Source organism: Oreochromis aureus, linkage group 12, assembly GCF_013358895.1.
Source record: "Oreochromis aureus strain Israel breed Guangdong linkage group 12, ZZ_aureus, whole genome shotgun sequence".
Lineage (NCBI taxonomy): Eukaryota > Metazoa > Chordata > Actinopteri > Cichliformes > Cichlidae > Oreochromis > Oreochromis aureus.
Window position 1 is genome coordinate 29,825,402 of NC_052953.1, and position 16,879 is coordinate 29,842,280.

Genomic DNA, 16,879 nt, shown 5'->3' on the forward strand with positions numbered 1-16,879 from the left:
GTTTCAGACTTCGTATTAACCGAGGGACTAAACTGTGAGATCACTGTGAACTTTAAACCAAGTAAAGATACCAGACTAAAAACAAACAAACATATGGAGTCAAAAATATTATAAATATCCTGTTTACAATATATTTTAACAGTTGTAATAGTGACCATTTCAAAATATTGAAATACTTGACAAATTTGTGAATATGTTGACATTATTAGTACAGAAATGTAATCTTAAAAACAGTTGGTAGCGCAACCTATTACAAGCGATCTTCAGAGTCAGCCCAGTGTTATCAGCACTGATATTTACTTTCCAAAGAGCACATCTGTTAAAGCCTAACTGTGACCAATTGCATCAAAATCACGCCTGCCCGTGTTTTTGGAAAAGATCAATATATGGTCATCTCTATCACTAATGATACAGTTATTGACTCATCAACTGTGCAGACAAGTGCCTGGGGCTCCTTATCAGCTGTGGCACACTGTATTAGTGTGTCAGGTTGGTGTAGCGCCGGCCTAATCCTGGTAGCAGGTGCCACTAGAGCCGAGGTAGAGTGGTCATGTTTTTCAGGGAGGATGAGCCATCTGGGTCTTGATACTTTATGGTGCTTAAAACACACTCTCAAGTGTGACACTCCCAGCACTTACCTTTTAGCTGCACACAATAATCTAAGCGCTGGCTGCTAAAGGGAGCGAGGAGGCTTTCAGGAGAATTTACAGGGTTTGATGTGGTGTGGCGCCTCCACTTCAACTTGGATTCATGAAACAGTCAGACACACTTGGCGGTTTGATTTTGATTCCTCTAACTCCTTCGGTGTTGTTTTTGTCATATTCTGTCTGAAATATGTCGAGCAGAAAGAAAGCCTGTTTGGTTTGCTTTTTGTTTTTTTGCCTTTTTGTGCCAGCAAACCTTGCTCAACACTTTTCTGGGGCCCTGTGTTGTTTTGTTTTCTCTTTTCTTTTCCTTTTTTTCTTCCCCTGGTGTAGTCTGTTTCATCTTGCGAATGATTTGGCTCATTTCAGAGTCCAATTTCGCTCCTGTTTTACCGTGCACCACCCCTCTCCTCACAGACATACTCACATTCACACATTTCCCCAATCTGACACGCTGCCTTCACACTCCAAACAAATCAATTCTTCACTTTCCACACTTGGAACACCAGAGTGAAATGCTGCCGCTCATAGCAGCCCTGGAAACTGTTGTTCCTTGTCCACTAGGGCTAAAGGAGGCTAGATTCTTCGTTTGTGTGTGTGTTTGTTGGCGCCCGCTTGCATGTGTGGCATAGGTTTAGGTGCAGACGATGCTGGGTTTAGGTTAGCAGCAGCCTCAAAGGTCAGTATCCAGGCCTCGTCTCCATTAGTTTACTCGACACGATTCTGTACCCTCTGCTCCCTCTTCCCTCCCCTCTGCCTTATTAACTAACCTCTCTTTTCCTCTTTCTCCCCCCGGTCTGGGTCACTTTATCCCTCTTCCTTGGCCTCTAATCAAGAATGATGAATGAGGTGCAAGGAAGGACAGCGAATGTTTGTGAACCTAATACACCCTCCAATTGTCACTCTTGTTGTGGCGGCAGTGGGGAGAAGGAGGGTAGTGCTTTTGAGAAGGCTTTTGTGTGTGTTTGTCTAACTAAGCTGTGAATGAGAGCTATTTCAAACATCTCTACTCCAGTCCTTTAAGTGTGTCATCAGCCTTGACGTGTAATTTATCGACCCCCCACCCAAAAAGCAAAAAAAAAAACAGCGCTCAAGACTAGACTGAGGTGTTTTTTGTTTTTTTTTGTTTTGTTTCTGTAAGTATTGGCTTTCAGATATTACAAGCTCTGACTATTATAGGAAGAAAAGCTTTGTAGCTCATCAGAGCACAGCTCTTTTGGCATGTAGTCATTAACAAGGGAAAATGGCAGCACCAGTGCCGTCTTCAGCAGCTGCTGCGTCTCCATCTGTAAGCCTAAATACCCGGGAGCACTACAGGAGCCGTGCAGCAGTGGGATCCTCCTATAGAAGTGGCACCGACATGACACCAGTGACTCTATACTGGACAGCGTGTCCCCCGGGGGGCTGCTGACATGTGAAACTTAAGGCCAAACAATTCAAAGCTCACTATCTTTAGACAGATACTCCGCCAGGATCTTAGGACCAGATTTCATTTACGCTGAGGAGTATTGTAGTGATACTGGCTTATCAATTGGCTTAAAAGTGTAGAAGTTGGTTTTAGTTATCAAACAATATTTTTGATAAGCTAGCACTTTCAGTCAATATTACATCAAAATGCCAAACAGCTGCATGTAGCTAGTTTGAAGTTTATGGCACTAATAGTGTATGATTTCACCAGTGCATTTGGAAAATGTCAATTTTCTGCACTGAAAAAAAGTACATGACACATTATTTACTTTGAAATGTTAAACTTGGAGCAGTAGTTATGTTGCAACTGGTTGCATATGACTGTAAATGCAACAGTGTTTTGGTTTTAAATTCCTGTGGCATGCTGTACAAGTACAGCTAGAGCATCAATAGGCTCTTGAATGTTTAGAGAAGCAGTATCAACGTGTAAGCATGAAAAGACAAAGAAAAGTGCTGTCTGATGGATGGTCTAGCTATCTGGCTGTCACTGATGAATGGATATTTGTTTTTCGTCATTCCCACTAATGTGATACCCAGACTTTAGAACATTAGTTGTCTCCACATTTTTGGTTGTCAAAGGGTATTATTAATCTTCTTTTTTAAAAAAGATGCTTTATTTGCATGAAGCAGGTGAGGAGCTCAGGCACTATCTTAATTTAAAGCACAGCTTGCGATACTCATCCACTTTATCTAAAAAAATGCACTGGAAACGTGATCTGTCTGCAAGGATGTTTGCCCTACCTCTTTTCTGCACTAAACTGTAACGGCTGCATATGTCAAAACAGTGAATGAGGTATGGTGAATGGTTAGGAGCTGTCAGCTTCCAGTTGTTGCTTTGCTTTCAGAGTGGGGAGTGAAAACAGAGATGGAGGAGGAGGTAAAGAAAAACATGCTGGCTCTTTCAGCCTACTGTCATGCCACTTAAGATTTGTTGAAGGATTTTCACCCAACCATTTCCATCCCATTGAGAAGTAATCAGTACGGCACTGAAAGATAATATTATATCCACTTAGATGCATGTGGGCTTCATGCATGTTCGTACATGAAATGAAGCTGGGAAACAGTGGGTCTGTTTACACTGCTGCACACTCACTCCCTCCATTTCTGCTTGGACTTGAAGCTTCCTGGCAAAAAGCTCCTTGCCTTTGTGTCTCCTACATTCCTTCTCGTCCTCTCTTTCATTCCTACCTCCTTCCCCTCCATTCTCTGCGGATTATGAGCCAGCTGGTAGGCTAATAGAGGATGCCTTCCTGCGGGGCACCAAAGTGATACTGTTCAGGCAGTATGGAAGCTTAAGTAAAGCTGACACGCTGCTCAAGAACTACAGCCCACATTGAGCTCCACAGAAGCCTGTAGAGAGATTCTGAAAAGGTCTTTAAGGTATGGGAGACACAGGGAGGCTGCCGCTGTCCTCCCACCGCTGAGCTGTGATGTGGGAAGCAGGAGTTAAGTCCTTTATTAGAAGTGGCAGCCGTTGTCTCCAGTCACCTCGATAATTGCGGCACCACGTCCACTGCTATAATCAATTGAGACAGCTGCCGCTGCGGCGTTCAAGTCCATCAGGCAGGCGTGTCATGCTAATTAATGAAATGATAAGGCTAGTGCTTTCAGCGTCGTGCAAATAAGTCCTGAAGGCCCCCCTTCTCCTTTCAAGACAAAATCTACCCTCAAAGTTCAAGTTACCCCTCCCGTTCTCCACATGTTGGCTGCCTGTCCACTGTGGCCCTAAGGGGAAAAGGGGTCACGGAGGTTGGGGATGGGTCAGTGACAGTGAAAGGGGTCAGATTCCAGGCTGGCAGGGTGGGCCGTGTCAGAGGAGCCATTAGACTTGAGTTTTTCTGTTGAAAGTTCCAAGATGTCTACCCTTTTATTTAGGAGAGCCCAGTGGCACTGACCTTAGATGACCCAGCAGTGTTCATAAGGAGCTGAGACTGATGGCTTTCCCAAAGCACATGAGCTCTGCTAGACACATCTTGGGGGAGGGAGGATCCTGACAGAAAAGGAAGTGCGAGCGTGGAGACGCCTCGCTTTGCAGCAACACATTATAGCCAGGGGTTAATGACAGTTTAACATTGCTTTTGGAGCTCCACTGGACCATGCATGATATAAAAGGGTTTAGACAGTCAACATCTCAACCTCTGTTGTTTCCGCACTCACTCTTTTCCCTCCGATTTAAAGATGTACTCGTTTGCCTCGCATCCACAACGATGGCATATGTGCCATAAGGGATGACTGGCATATGTGTCCTGCACCATATGGCTCGAGATTGAATTGGGATGTGATATGCGCAGGAAAAACTGATTCATCTCTCAGTTTGAGCTGCCAGCTCTGTGAAATGAACATTAGGTTGTCGATTTATGCCTGTGCTTTGACTGTAAACGTGTTACAGCTTAACACCCATCCCCATTCTGGTGCCATTCACTCCTTGGTGAGCCGCGGCAAAGAGACAGAGAGAAATAATTGAAACGTGTCAGCTGTCCCCACTCTTTAGCTATCTTGGCCAGCTTTCTCCTCTTACACCCACCCTCCACCCCCCATTTACATCTCCCAGAGATTTGCAAAAATGTCGCCTTGGCTCCCCTCGTTACCAGTTTGGAGATGCTCGAGGCAGATTAAATAGTGTGAGGCAAAGCAAGCCGTTGCAAATTTCTCCTATGATTTTATTATTAGCACAATGATTCAACACTGCTCAGCCCTTCTGTTCCTCTCGTACAAAATCATTTTGTTGAAATCACCCCGCCTGTTTCCTATGACTGAATACCTCACGGCAACGAAGTGTTGATTGGCAAGACTGCGGTTTCCTGCCTTCTGCCAGTATCTGTTATAGCCATCTTCCACAGTCACTCACTCATGAGCTAAGCCTTGGCTCTGTGCAGATTGCTTGTCTAGAGAGGTACAAAAACCAAATCATTGTGAGCTCAACCGTCAAGAGCAGCAGAATATCCTGTCAGCTAAAGCCAGCGGGAGACGCATCAAGGCAGTATGCATTCTCACATACTGTCTGCAACCTCCAACGTCTTTCGGCGGATATGCTGCTTTATTTAAATATCTGTCTGTTCATGTCCTTATTTTATCACTGCCCTGACTGTTTATGCTTTGGCAAAGCCATGAAGGGAGTGAACCACAGTGTTTGCCTAGTAAATGAGAACACCCAGTGGACCTAAGCCCCCGACATCCCCTTATCATAGGGATACTTTGCATATTCTCGTATCTAATCTGAAAGGGCTTTTTGCATACAGGTTCTGTTTCCCTGGCTGTTGTATATACTGGTATCAGTGTCAGCCGTGAGCAGGTAATTTATGTAACACACTCATTTGCATGCACAGCATTAGCTTGCTGAGGGTTTTAGTTGGAAACCAAATGAGAATTTTCTCTAGAGCCCTTGTTTCATTCATGAGGTTGCAGGGGCCATTTGCAGGTAGCCAGGTGTGTATTTAAAATAAAGTAGTTAAACAAGCTTCAAAGTAAATGATTTCTAAAGATGAGGAAATGTGTGCAAGGCTTTTCTTCTAGGTTTCTCTGGGTTGTGTTTCTAGTGTCAAGATGCCTTAAAGGAATCTCTTGCTCACGGGGAGTATACTATGCACCAGCAAGCCACAGTCCAGCTAAGGGCCAAGCAATTCCAGACTGGTCCAAGCCATTCCAATCTGGGCCATCTGGCTGCGTAAAGGCCACAGAGGACCAGATCAGTGACAGCTCTCCAGATGTTCCATAGGGACAAACAGGGTCACAAGTTAAGGGTATCGAAGGCAGGAACAGCTGTGTACCGACACCATGTTCACCTCAGATTCCCCTCTGGACACATCAGTTATTACCAACAAATCCCAGTGGCTTGTTGTCCGTCTGCTACCTTAGTCTCTGCATCCCTACTCTCCACCCCTTCCACTCCACAGCCCACAGTATAGCACACTGAGGCACGTGCACACAGGGCGAGGCCCAATTCCCTCGAGTAAGCAGGGCCACGGGAACAACTATAAAAAGATCAATAGTGGGATGAGATGTCATCTGGTGAGCAGACTTGCCAACACCCCCCTAGGGAATGTCCCTGTGCCCCCCGCCCCCCCAGTGCACTAACCCAGCTAAGGGGAGAGGGGTGCCACCCCCACCACTGGGCTGCCCTCCAACCTGTCTGACTCACCCAGACCATCTGCTCAGGTTTGCAGGGCAGAGCTTCAGGACAGCACTTTTTTTTGGGCACTCGTATGGCATTTGTTTCACATGATTGCCTGTGGCTGGCCTACTGTTTTCCTCAGTATGTAATTTCAGAGAGTATATTACATATCCTGCGGAAAAGAGGAACAAATTTGTGTTTTGTTTTTGCAGTTTATTGAAATGCATGACAGTCAGCTGACAGTTGTGCAGTGTTGCTTTGCATTGATGGGACCAAAAAACCCAAACAAACAAAAAGTCATTTTTTTGTGGTGGAAGTTTTTGGACTTCAAAGCTTGTGTGTTAGCATTTTAGCCACTGCCATTTTGTTCATATGACATAGCAGAGTGCTAAGTTATCAGCTAAGGCTGGAAAGCATGGTTAGCTAGCTACATTTACAAACTGTATGGGTGCACGTATTTTACTCACCAAAACTAAAGTACTATCTTGTGTGTGCCACGCAAGAAGCCATATTAAACTGAATTTTAAATTCAATTTAAAATTGATGCAGTCCAGCCTTTGACTAACTTAAAATAGCAGAAAAAAATCAGCTACAGCTCCCTCTGGCAGCACACCTGCCAGTCAAAGCAGCCACACCCTGACTTTAAACCTTACCAGTATCCAGATGTGCAAGTTCTAGAAAAATATCACGCAGCATAGGGTTTTTATGAAGGAGTATGACTGTGTCAGAGTTATCATGCATACATATTGTATATTTTTCAAAATGGTAGATACACCTATAAAAAAAAAGTCAGTTTGCAAACAATAAAAATCTATTGGATAAAGCAACTCTTTTTCTTTGTCCAACAAACCGGTCTGATTTTTCTCACTTTGTTCTGCCCTTCACTAAAATGAAGTTGCATGTGTTTGCCAACAGTAAAAACTTGTGTCCATGTTCCGTTCATTCGTGTGCACGTGTGGGTGTGTTTTATTGTGCGTGCAATCGTATATGTGTGTGTGTGTGTGTGTGTGTGTGTGTGCGCGCGCTTGTGAGTGTGAGTTAGCTTTCAGAGGGATTTTAATGAGGGATGTGTTGGTCTGTGCCGATCTCTGCCTCCATTAGAGCCCATTAGAATCATCATTAAGATAACCCGGCGCTCGCTGTGGCCCTGGCTTAGAATGTGAAGCCCCAACCCCCCCCCCTTTCCTCTATGGTCGTAGTGAGACTTCCTTCAGTATCACTCGCTTTGCATTATGTCTGGGAAAACTGGTTGCCGTGGCAACATCACCCAACAGCGACATTTTGACTGTGGATATTTGCTCCTCCGTTTGTCTGTCTGTCTGTGTGTGCCCGCCTCTGTGTTTTTGCCATTGAGTATTCCTCTTTCTCTGTCCCCATAACACCGAGAGTCTGACAGTTTAATCCAAGTCCCAGACCCCAATAAATCTGGAGGTCTATATAGGCCTGGACCCAGGAATTCATTTGAAAATTATGACACCATAGCCAGCCCCAGTTCTCCTATAAATGTAAGGAGTAAATGGAAGGGGAGCTCAACAAATAAAGAAATAAAGAAATAAATAAAAGCCCTGCCTTGCTTTTTTATTGGCCTTTTTATGGGTGTTAGGATCCTTGAAAGATTAAGCAGGCTGTTAATAGGGCCTGGATATTCCATTAGTGGGCTGCCTGTTGAGTTCTCACTGGTTTGACAGCAGCTCCCAGCTCTTCTCATTTTGTTACTGTTGAGTGTGCCCATGGATCTTTTTTAATTGAAGCACTGCTATGTCTTTTGACTGAAACCCTGCTGTATCTGAGCACTTGTGGATTAGAGCCACCAAGAGGGCACCACCAAGCTGTCTGTCTGCATGTCTATCTCTGTGCATGTGTGCATAGTTAAAATGAATACCAGCAGTAGCAGCTTTGATTAGCTCAGAAGCTACAGTAGTGATTTTGCTGTTGCAGTTGTCACACCAGCGTATGTTCAAGCTCACAGTTTTTGTGGCCCATTTTCCTTTGCATTTAACTCTGAGAGAAGCACAGAATCACCAACTGGCTTGTCTGATTCATTAAGATTCATAAGTGCTTTGAGATTCTTTGTGCGTAAAAGGTGTCGAGATGCTGCTTTTTCTCCCACTTTTATTTGCCTGCTACAACAGCATATAATTATAGTCATTAAATTGCGACAGTCTAAGTATGAAAAGTCGTTGTTCTGTGGAATGCTGATTATAAAAGCTTCTTGTCTGTTGAAAAGGCCGCTGATGAATGGTAAAAAATGGGTTCAGAGTGCTTTCCTGTGGTTTCCCCTGTCCCCTGAAAGAACAAGAAGGAAAGATAGAAAGATGCCAGAGCCAGAGAGGCCAAGATAAGGGGCCATGATCTCTCCTCACAACACAATTGAAACATAATTATTTCATGCCAGATTGTGTGCTCAGCAAAGCCCTGAATGGGGGCCGACATTTAACTTTAATTAGCTGTGATTTATTCATACTGACTGGATCGCGGAAAGAAATTGGATCATCTGATTATAGTCAAGCATGAAAATGACCTGATTAAACACTTAATGGAACCTAGGGAGAGGGAAACAAGAGGAACCTTGGGCAGAAGACACTGGGACAACATTAAGAAGGCAGAGAGGGAGCAGTTTTTTCACGTATTAGGTGTTACTGAGTCAAACGAAGATGAAGTTTAACATGTTTCTCCTTAAATTTTAACTGTTTTTTCCCCATTTCAGGTGTGCCAACGAATGAGAGTCCTGAGTCCAAGACTTGTAGCTCAGCCAAAGTCTCAGGTCTCCAGCGCAGCCAGGAGCAGAGCAACAGTGAGGTGCCCTTTGCACCTCCCGTGCCCAGCCCCACCCCGGCTTCGGCACCTACGGGCTCCCCTGCCCCTGCTGCAGCGGCGGCACCCTCAGAGCCTCCTAGGTTACGACTTCCCACCCCGCCTCCTCTCAGTGTTAAAAAGGAGCTGCCACTTCCACCCCCTGTCCCTACACCTCCCCTGTTGAGGGCACCGCCCCACCCCCACCCTCCTCACCCACACTCGCACCAGGAGCCTCGTGTTCTGCCGCGACAGCACCACGCACGGCCAGTGCACCACTCGTTGCCGTACAGCAGCCTCCACGAAATCAGGTATTTTTACTGGGGCATAGAAAATAGGCTACCCGCTAAGAATTATGAGTAAAAACCTGCTAAAGAAACCACACGTTTCAGCTGTGTTAGTGCCATATTCACCAACCTCAGCTGGCCAGCTCAGACATGTGTGTAAGACCGACAGAGAGTGCAGCAGAAAGCAAACAGAAATTCAGTATCCAGACAGCTGTCTTCACTTTCACGTTTCACCTTTTGTACCTGTTCACAGTGTTGTGTTGCAGACACTAACACTTTCTTTGTTTCCTGCCACTCCAGTGAAGACAATATAACCTGCCAGAACTTCCAAATTAATATGATCTAGTCCAATAGACAATTCTATATTCCACACAGTATTGACTGTTTTCATGTGGATATTGATTTTTCCCCCCTCACAAGCTTGCAATAACCAGCTGTCAGATTTACTGTTTTCATTGGGCAACACTGCAGTGCACACAGCATGATTTCCCATTTCACCTCATCTTTTCAGATTGTGCCCTCACCTCTTTTAATTCAATATAGGAAGCATTATTAGAAAATCACTCTTATTTGGTCAAAGTAAGCTGAACTTACAGTGAGATACCTACAAGAAAAAGCACACAGTATGTGAATATGTATTTACAGTTTGTATTAACATTGTAAATTATGGTAATAATGTTGGCTTTTTTTTTTCTTTGTACCACATTGAATCTTTAGCCACAGCAGGAGTCCAGTGGGTCTTCCCAAACAGCATTTACCCCCGTCCCCTCACCACCACCTGAGTGGGCTTCCATCCTCGGCCCCTGCATTGCCTCTCTCCATAGCCAACCTTTCTACCTCGCACTATTCCTCCCTACGGAGCCCAGCCCATCGCCATTCGGCCATGTTTGCAACCCCAGCCACACTGCCGCCGCCACCGACCTTACCGACCAACAGTTTAGTGGTGCCCGGGCACCCCGCCGGCACACCCTACCCAGGTAAAGCCGCGCACCTTAAACGCTGCACGATAGCTTTAGCGGAGACACAAAGTCCAAAGAAAAACAGCTTCAGAGGGACCAGCACAAAGTTTTCAATTTCATTTATTTTTACATTAACATTTTTGATTTTTTTTTTTTTTTTTTTACATTAACAGAAGAACTGCAAACACTGTTACGGTTCTACAGTATGTTTTATCTTCAGCTAAATTACACTTAGCTGCACAACTGTGTTCGTGCTGCAATTGCAGTTGTTAAAAAATAGGTTTTATAGATGCACAAAATACTAACCTGACAAATAGTGTTTAACCTACTAAAGTTTTTCAAGGATTTTTATACCATTAATGGCACAAAAATATTACATTATTTGAAACAAATCAAGTGTTTATGCATCATTTACTGATCTGGTAAGTGCTCATTCTTTACTTGTTTTTTTAATAAAAAAGGCTATTGAGTTATTCTACAATGCATGAATTCCTAAGGGAAGACATGTGAGGGATTTAGCCCTTTATTAAAAGTTTAGTTTGTCCAGATCCCAATATTTTAAACTATTTGCCGATATATCGATACATTTTTAACAGCTGATAAATTAAAATTTAAGTAAAGAGGAGATGGTAGAAATGCTGTTAACGCCATGTTATGAGTGTTAATACCTCATAGTTTGTTTATCAGAGGCAGGTATTCCAAAACTGTGTTGGCAACAGAGTTTTGGAATACCACAACAACCAGCTGATGTGAGCAGAGTCAGGCAGAGAGTAAACGAGTAATCCACAAATTGTCGTGACATGAAAACCAGATTATTTTGAAACTGCATGGTGATAGGTAATATAAATAATCGCACATAATGAATGCTTGGGAAGTCTGTTTATGTTTTGTGTACTGGCTATCGGATTTTAAATCATCCAATATCGGTGCCAGTATCAGTGTCAGTTTTAAAAATCTTATATTGGTCAGGCTCTAGTTATACATCCGTTTTCCATAGTGCCTGAGCATAGTGAATTGCAATGACAAATTTGCATGAATCTTTAAAGCACTCTATGCAGCACATGGGATATTAATGCTAATAACACAGTCGGCAGTAAGCACTTAGAGCTCATCAATAAACTGAAAAAAGTACAAAGGGTCTTGCATAGAAATAACTGTTGGGCATTACAGAGTGGAAAAGTATATTAAATGGAAATAAATACACTTGGGGTCCCTTCTGACATGATCTGCATTTCTAGTAGCACAGATATTTGAAAATGGTCACACGGTCGTAGGAGGGCTTGGATGCATCACGAGTAAATGTCATCTAACAATCAGACAGCCACCACGGTCGGAGACAGCACACCGAAAGCAGCCAGTCTGCAACTGGCACAGCCAAAATTGTGTTGCCTAGCATGCAAACACGAGTGATTTGTAACAATTGTTAATATGTTCAAAGATTCTATCGAAACAGGCGATCTCATCAGAAAAGAAAATGTCTCCAGACATGATGGGTGTCTCCAGAATAAGCAGTAAATATGCCAGTTGTGAAATGACTTTCTCATAGAGGGCAAGAGTGTGTGTGTTTTCTGCTGGGATGACTCTTGGTTCTTTCTTGTCTTTAGATACCAGCCTGTTGATATCATTCAACCAACCAATCATGTATTGCCAGCCTCATTCGGGGATTCTGATTGGCACATTGTCACAGGCAACTCTCTTACCACCACCAATGAGTCCCCACGTAGAAAACCCTCACAGCATGAGCTGGAGAAACAGAGAATGCCAGGTGACTATTTTCTTTTTTCTCTTCTACCTTGTTGTGAAGACTGACTGGGCGCCCGTGCCTTTTTTTTTTCTTGTGTCCCCCCTTCCGCCCCCTCCCCTTCCTTTTTTTCTTTCTTTTTTTTGCTTTTTTTTTTCTTTTCTTTTGTTTTTTTTTGTTTTTTTTTGGGTTTCCCCTCGCTCTCCTTTCTTGCAGAGCATGACCTCCTGAGGCAGGAGCTGAACAACCGTTTCCTGGTTCAGAGTTCAGAGCGGGGCCGGGGGCCGTCCGCCTCGCCGTTGGCCCCTGTGTCACTCCTGAGGGCCGAGTTTCACCAACACCAGCACATGCACCAGCACCAACACACCCACCAGCACACCTTCACGCCCTTCCCCGCAAGTCTGCCCCCGGCCGCCATCCTCACCCCGCCCACCGCACCCCCCATGGTGCGTACCCAAGCCAGAAATGTGAGGATAAGTAAAATAAGCTCCCGTAACTTCCCACCAACTCACCTGTTACCCCTCCCAATTTCCTCTTCAATCAACTCCTCCCTTTTTTTCTTTACCCCCAAATTTGCCAGTTTTGTCCTGTAGCTGTAGGAACCCCTCCCTTCAGAAAAATCTGACACTTTGAGTTTGATTTTTTTTTTTTTTATTGCATTCTTCCTGTGGACGCCAAGCTGGAAGCATCACATTTAATAAGGGCTGCCACCTCCCATTACACAAACACACACACACGAGCATGTTTACTACACTGTCAATTTAATTGCTTCAAGTACATATATTTCCATTATCAGCAACTATATTTATATTCATTCAACAGACTGATGTAAAATGTTAAAAGAGATTTTTTTTATTTGTAATTTTAAATTAGCAATAGCATGTTCATGGATGGATTCCATTTTCATAATTAACAGTGATGAGGTGTTCAGCCATGTGTTTTCAGCATGTTTAGCCCCAGCTTTTTTAAAATTGTAGCTAACATCAAATTTAAAATGACTCAACAAATGACAACATTTCTCACTTTCAGTATTTTATATGTTGCCCTTTGATTGTTTCAATTCTATTAACATATTTAAATATTTTATTTTGCTTTTATTTACATTTTACATAGCATCCCAACATTATTAGAAAGGACTGCAGAGTTTCAGTACACTTAAGTTTTTATAGAAGCTATTTTCCTAGGTCTTAGGTGTTTAGATGTGCCTTTTCATAAAAAAGGTGCTAATAAGCCGATCTGTGTGTGTATGAATACATTCCTGCAGACTTGTGGTTTTATACATACATATATATACACACACATATATGTGTGTGTTTGTGTAACAGGGAGTTGTTGCTGCGTGTGTGTGTGTGTGCAAAGCCCAAAAGCAACCATACATTCCAATGACAAATTCAAAGCTTTTCTAGTGGGTCAGATGACCTCATTGTGGATAAAGGGGGGAAATGACATCATTGTAAAACTGTTTTGATAATGTTTCTAATTGCTTCCGTGTTTTAAATGCCAACAAGTCTGGAGGGAAGAGGGAGGGGCGTTTAACACTGGCAGCTCTCACATTTGTACAGAGGAAAAAAGGCTATGACTATTCATCCATCATTTGAAATGCACAGCAATCTCTGTCAGTCGAATCAGACGGCTCCCCATTTGTAGCTTTTTGCCATTAGTCTAATAGATCTAATCCATCTTGTCATGACCTCTGATTAAAAGCCCGTGGTCCCATTAAGGCCCAGCTCCAAGATTATCCCCATCCTGTACATTAGAAATCAAAGCTCTGGTATTTATGGCAGTCAGATAAGCATAAAGGCCGTTTACATGATTCTTCGGTCAGCACACACGCTGTTATCTGGTCTGCTGTTCATTCCTTACATGGAAGGAATTATGCGCTACACAATCCTCTCTTTGAAGATGAAAGAAGTGACCCCCCTCCCGCCAACACCACCACCACCGCCACCACCACCATCTCTTTCTGTGTCGTTTCAGTGGGATTTTACACTGACGTTAATGTTACTGTTGTGTATTTTGTCGTTTTCGCTGTTTTTACTTAACGTATGCCTTTCCCTCCCTCCTACCCCTCAGTAGCAATATTGCTTTCTTCTCTTTAGTGCTTGCTTAAAGAAGCAGAGTAATGATGATGTTGTGGCTGTTTTTACTGTTTTGCCATGAAAAGCTAGACCAAGTGTTTCCCAGCTGTGCATCCTCTTTCTCTCTCTCTCACACACACACTCACACACACACATTTTTTTCCTCCTGCTCTCTAGATGCCCCATGTCATTTCGACTATGTAACAGCCCTTGGCTAATGGCTGTAATTAATGAAATTATGAAGCCTCTATATTTGTTTATTGTTCTACGCCCTCGAGCAGCTGGCTTGCCAAATGGCAGCAGTGAATGCCTGCCCCCTTGCTCCTGCCATGTCTTTGGACGAGAAATATTTTTAATTGTTATAGGATGAAATATTAAGCGTTAATTAGCCAAAGCGGTTTACTATAAAACTGTGACAGCCTCCATAAATTTTAAGGCAAGACTTTTTTTTTTTCTTTATTTGTTTTTTTTTAACAAGGCCATAAAGCCAAAATCCCCTCTCCAGTGACAGACATTAAACAGGCCGCGCCTTCAGAAACGCAGAGTAGCTGTTTAATGAGCTCGGAAGCTGGCTCAGCGTTTCCTCTCAATGGGCTGTCTTTGATTCGGGGCCATTATCGCCCACAAACAGGGCCGCCGACACCATTGCCGCTGTTATTACCATTCTGCGCACAGATGTGATTGGACCTGCTTCACCAGACGGCCCCGTGTCCCAAACCCTGCATCTGCACCAGCAGCTTTACCAGCTCTAAACACCCCCCCCCCAGCCACCCCTGTCGCTGCACGCGTGCACACAGAAAATCTGATTCATACCCGTTCATTTTCCCATTTTATGTAAACCCAAAACATCTGTGCCTGCCAACTGAGCTTTGAGAAAACACTCGCAAAAAGTACCTGCAAATGGTTTGTGTATTTACGGAATAGGAATAAGTTACTGTCACTTGTAATTAGACGTTTTCAAAATAGAGAGCTGGTATTGGCTCGCGAACAGACATACAAAGTCCTCATTCATGCTCCCTTCTCTCTCTTCCTCCCTCCCTCCTGTCCGTCTCAGCTTACCGACTACTTTCTCGTGTGTGCGCAGGGCATGATTGGAAACATTTTAAATGTAACCGCACTGTTTTCATCTGGCAAATTCCAACTAAAATTATTCTGATAGGCATAAGTTCTGCCACAGAAACGGTTTCCTCACAATTCTGAGGTGGTGTCGGTTTCAACCATTTAATCAGCTGAAATCCCATCTCCTTAAATCAGTCTCTATCATACAAGGCAGACTGTTCACACAGCTTCATATATGACCTCCGTGGTTTTACGGACTGACCTGCTTTTTTGTCTTTTCGCTCCAAGTCTTTTGAAGTACAGTTTCCTAACACTGCAAACAAGTTACATGTCTTCTTGTACTTCCTTCCCAGATATACCATTGGGGCTTTTTGCACACAAAAAAATCTCAGCAGTCAAAAGCAATTAGATTCACATTTCTTCAGATTTTCCAGTGATTAGAAACAACTGGTCTGGCCTTAAAACTGTCTGATTCCTAAGCTGGGCCTCCACGCCCAATGTCTGTATGCTCAATTGAAAAATCATGCAGGCTGTCTTCATCTTGGCAGTGTGCTTAAGCGGTTGTATTGTTAGTGATTTAACTGCCTATCTGACCACGCTGTTTAAGTAAACCCATGACCAGTTCAAGCCAGCTGCTTTACCCCAGGGCTTGTTATTCTGGACCAAACCCTGCTTGTTACCAGTTACAGATGTTGAGCATGTGTTTTTGCCTTTGTAATGTAAAAGAAAAAATAATGAGACCTTATTACCAAAGAAGGCTGTTGTATGAGGGATTTTGTTAGAGTATATGATTATGTGGACTTTTGTTTCCTAATTCTTTTCTTTTCTGTCTGTTCCAGTTCGACAAATATGCCCCCAAACTGGACAATCCATTCATCAGACATTCAAATGTAAGTTTCTTTTTTTCGCACTAATTTAAATGTGTTAACAGTATTTGCATATGGCAAATCAAATATTTGACATATTTGAATGTTGCCTTGACAGCATTTATTGTGCCGGTGGCTTTGTGTTCGTGTGTGTATATATGCTTGAGTCGTGTATGTATGACTGTATGATTTTGTTTTGTGTCTCCCATCTTCCCCTTCCTCCCCCTTCCAGTTCTTCCCCTCCTACCCCCCACCCATGCCAGGCATGCCCCCGCTGCTCCCACACTCAGGACCCTTCAGCTCGCTGCAAGGAGCCTTCCAGCCCAAGGTCAGACCCACATCCCTTAACCCACTGTCACACTTTATAAGTGCGCAAAAGGAATACAAAAATTTAAAAATGCAGGTGGACTCCTAGCCTTAGTCACAACGGGCCAAAAATAGGACCGTGATGTCTGCCCGTCCAGAAGAGCAGAAGGGAGGAGATGCAGGGGATGTCGAGGGGCGGGAGGGTGTGAGTCTGGCAGATGCTCAGGGGCTGTGACCTGAAGTAAGCCACCAATCAAAGCTGGCCTAAATCCGCTGGCCCTATTCCCAGAGGGCTCAGTGATGGAGGTTCCCTTTTGTGGAAGGCCCCTCCAGATGGTTCAAAGCGCAGTTTTATGCATCCAAAGCCTCTGCTAAGTATTCTTGGAGACGAGCTTGGGGGGCTAGAGCTTGGGAAGTATGTTTGTTTGTGGGGCCTGGCGACCCTGGTCACCGTGCAAAATCACCCGATCTCTAATAAGGCAATAGATTAAGGCCTGATTTAGACTTCTGCGGGGACTTTTTGTAGTGCTTACGGTGTAACCTACGCAAGTGGCCGAAATCATTGGCG

The 16,879-nt window shown here is 43.8% G+C and overlaps 1 protein-coding gene across 9 annotated transcripts in view; it reads left to right on the forward strand.

Annotated features, from left to right (window-relative positions):
* fbrsl1 (fibrosin-like 1) overlaps nt 1-16,879 on the forward strand; it is a 276,987-nt gene that overhangs the window by 251,478 nt on the left and 8,630 nt on the right. For 6 of the 9 annotated variants that reach the window (XM_039620498.1, XM_039620495.1, XM_039620496.1 and 3 more), the window contains 5 exons: nt 8,930-9,326; nt 10,020-10,279; nt 12,219-12,469; nt 15,979-16,029; nt 16,238-16,333. In XM_039620498.1, coding sequence (XP_039476432.1) covers nt 8,930-9,326; nt 10,020-10,279; nt 12,219-12,469; nt 15,979-16,029; nt 16,238-16,333 — 1,055 coding nt within the window. Of the gene's footprint in view, nt 1-8,929; nt 9,327-10,019; nt 10,280-11,865; nt 12,027-12,218; nt 12,470-15,978; nt 16,030-16,237; nt 16,334-16,879 lie in introns of all 9 variants that reach the window. The other 3 variants (XM_039620500.1, XM_031743655.2, XM_039620497.1) reach the window with 2 other exon arrangements.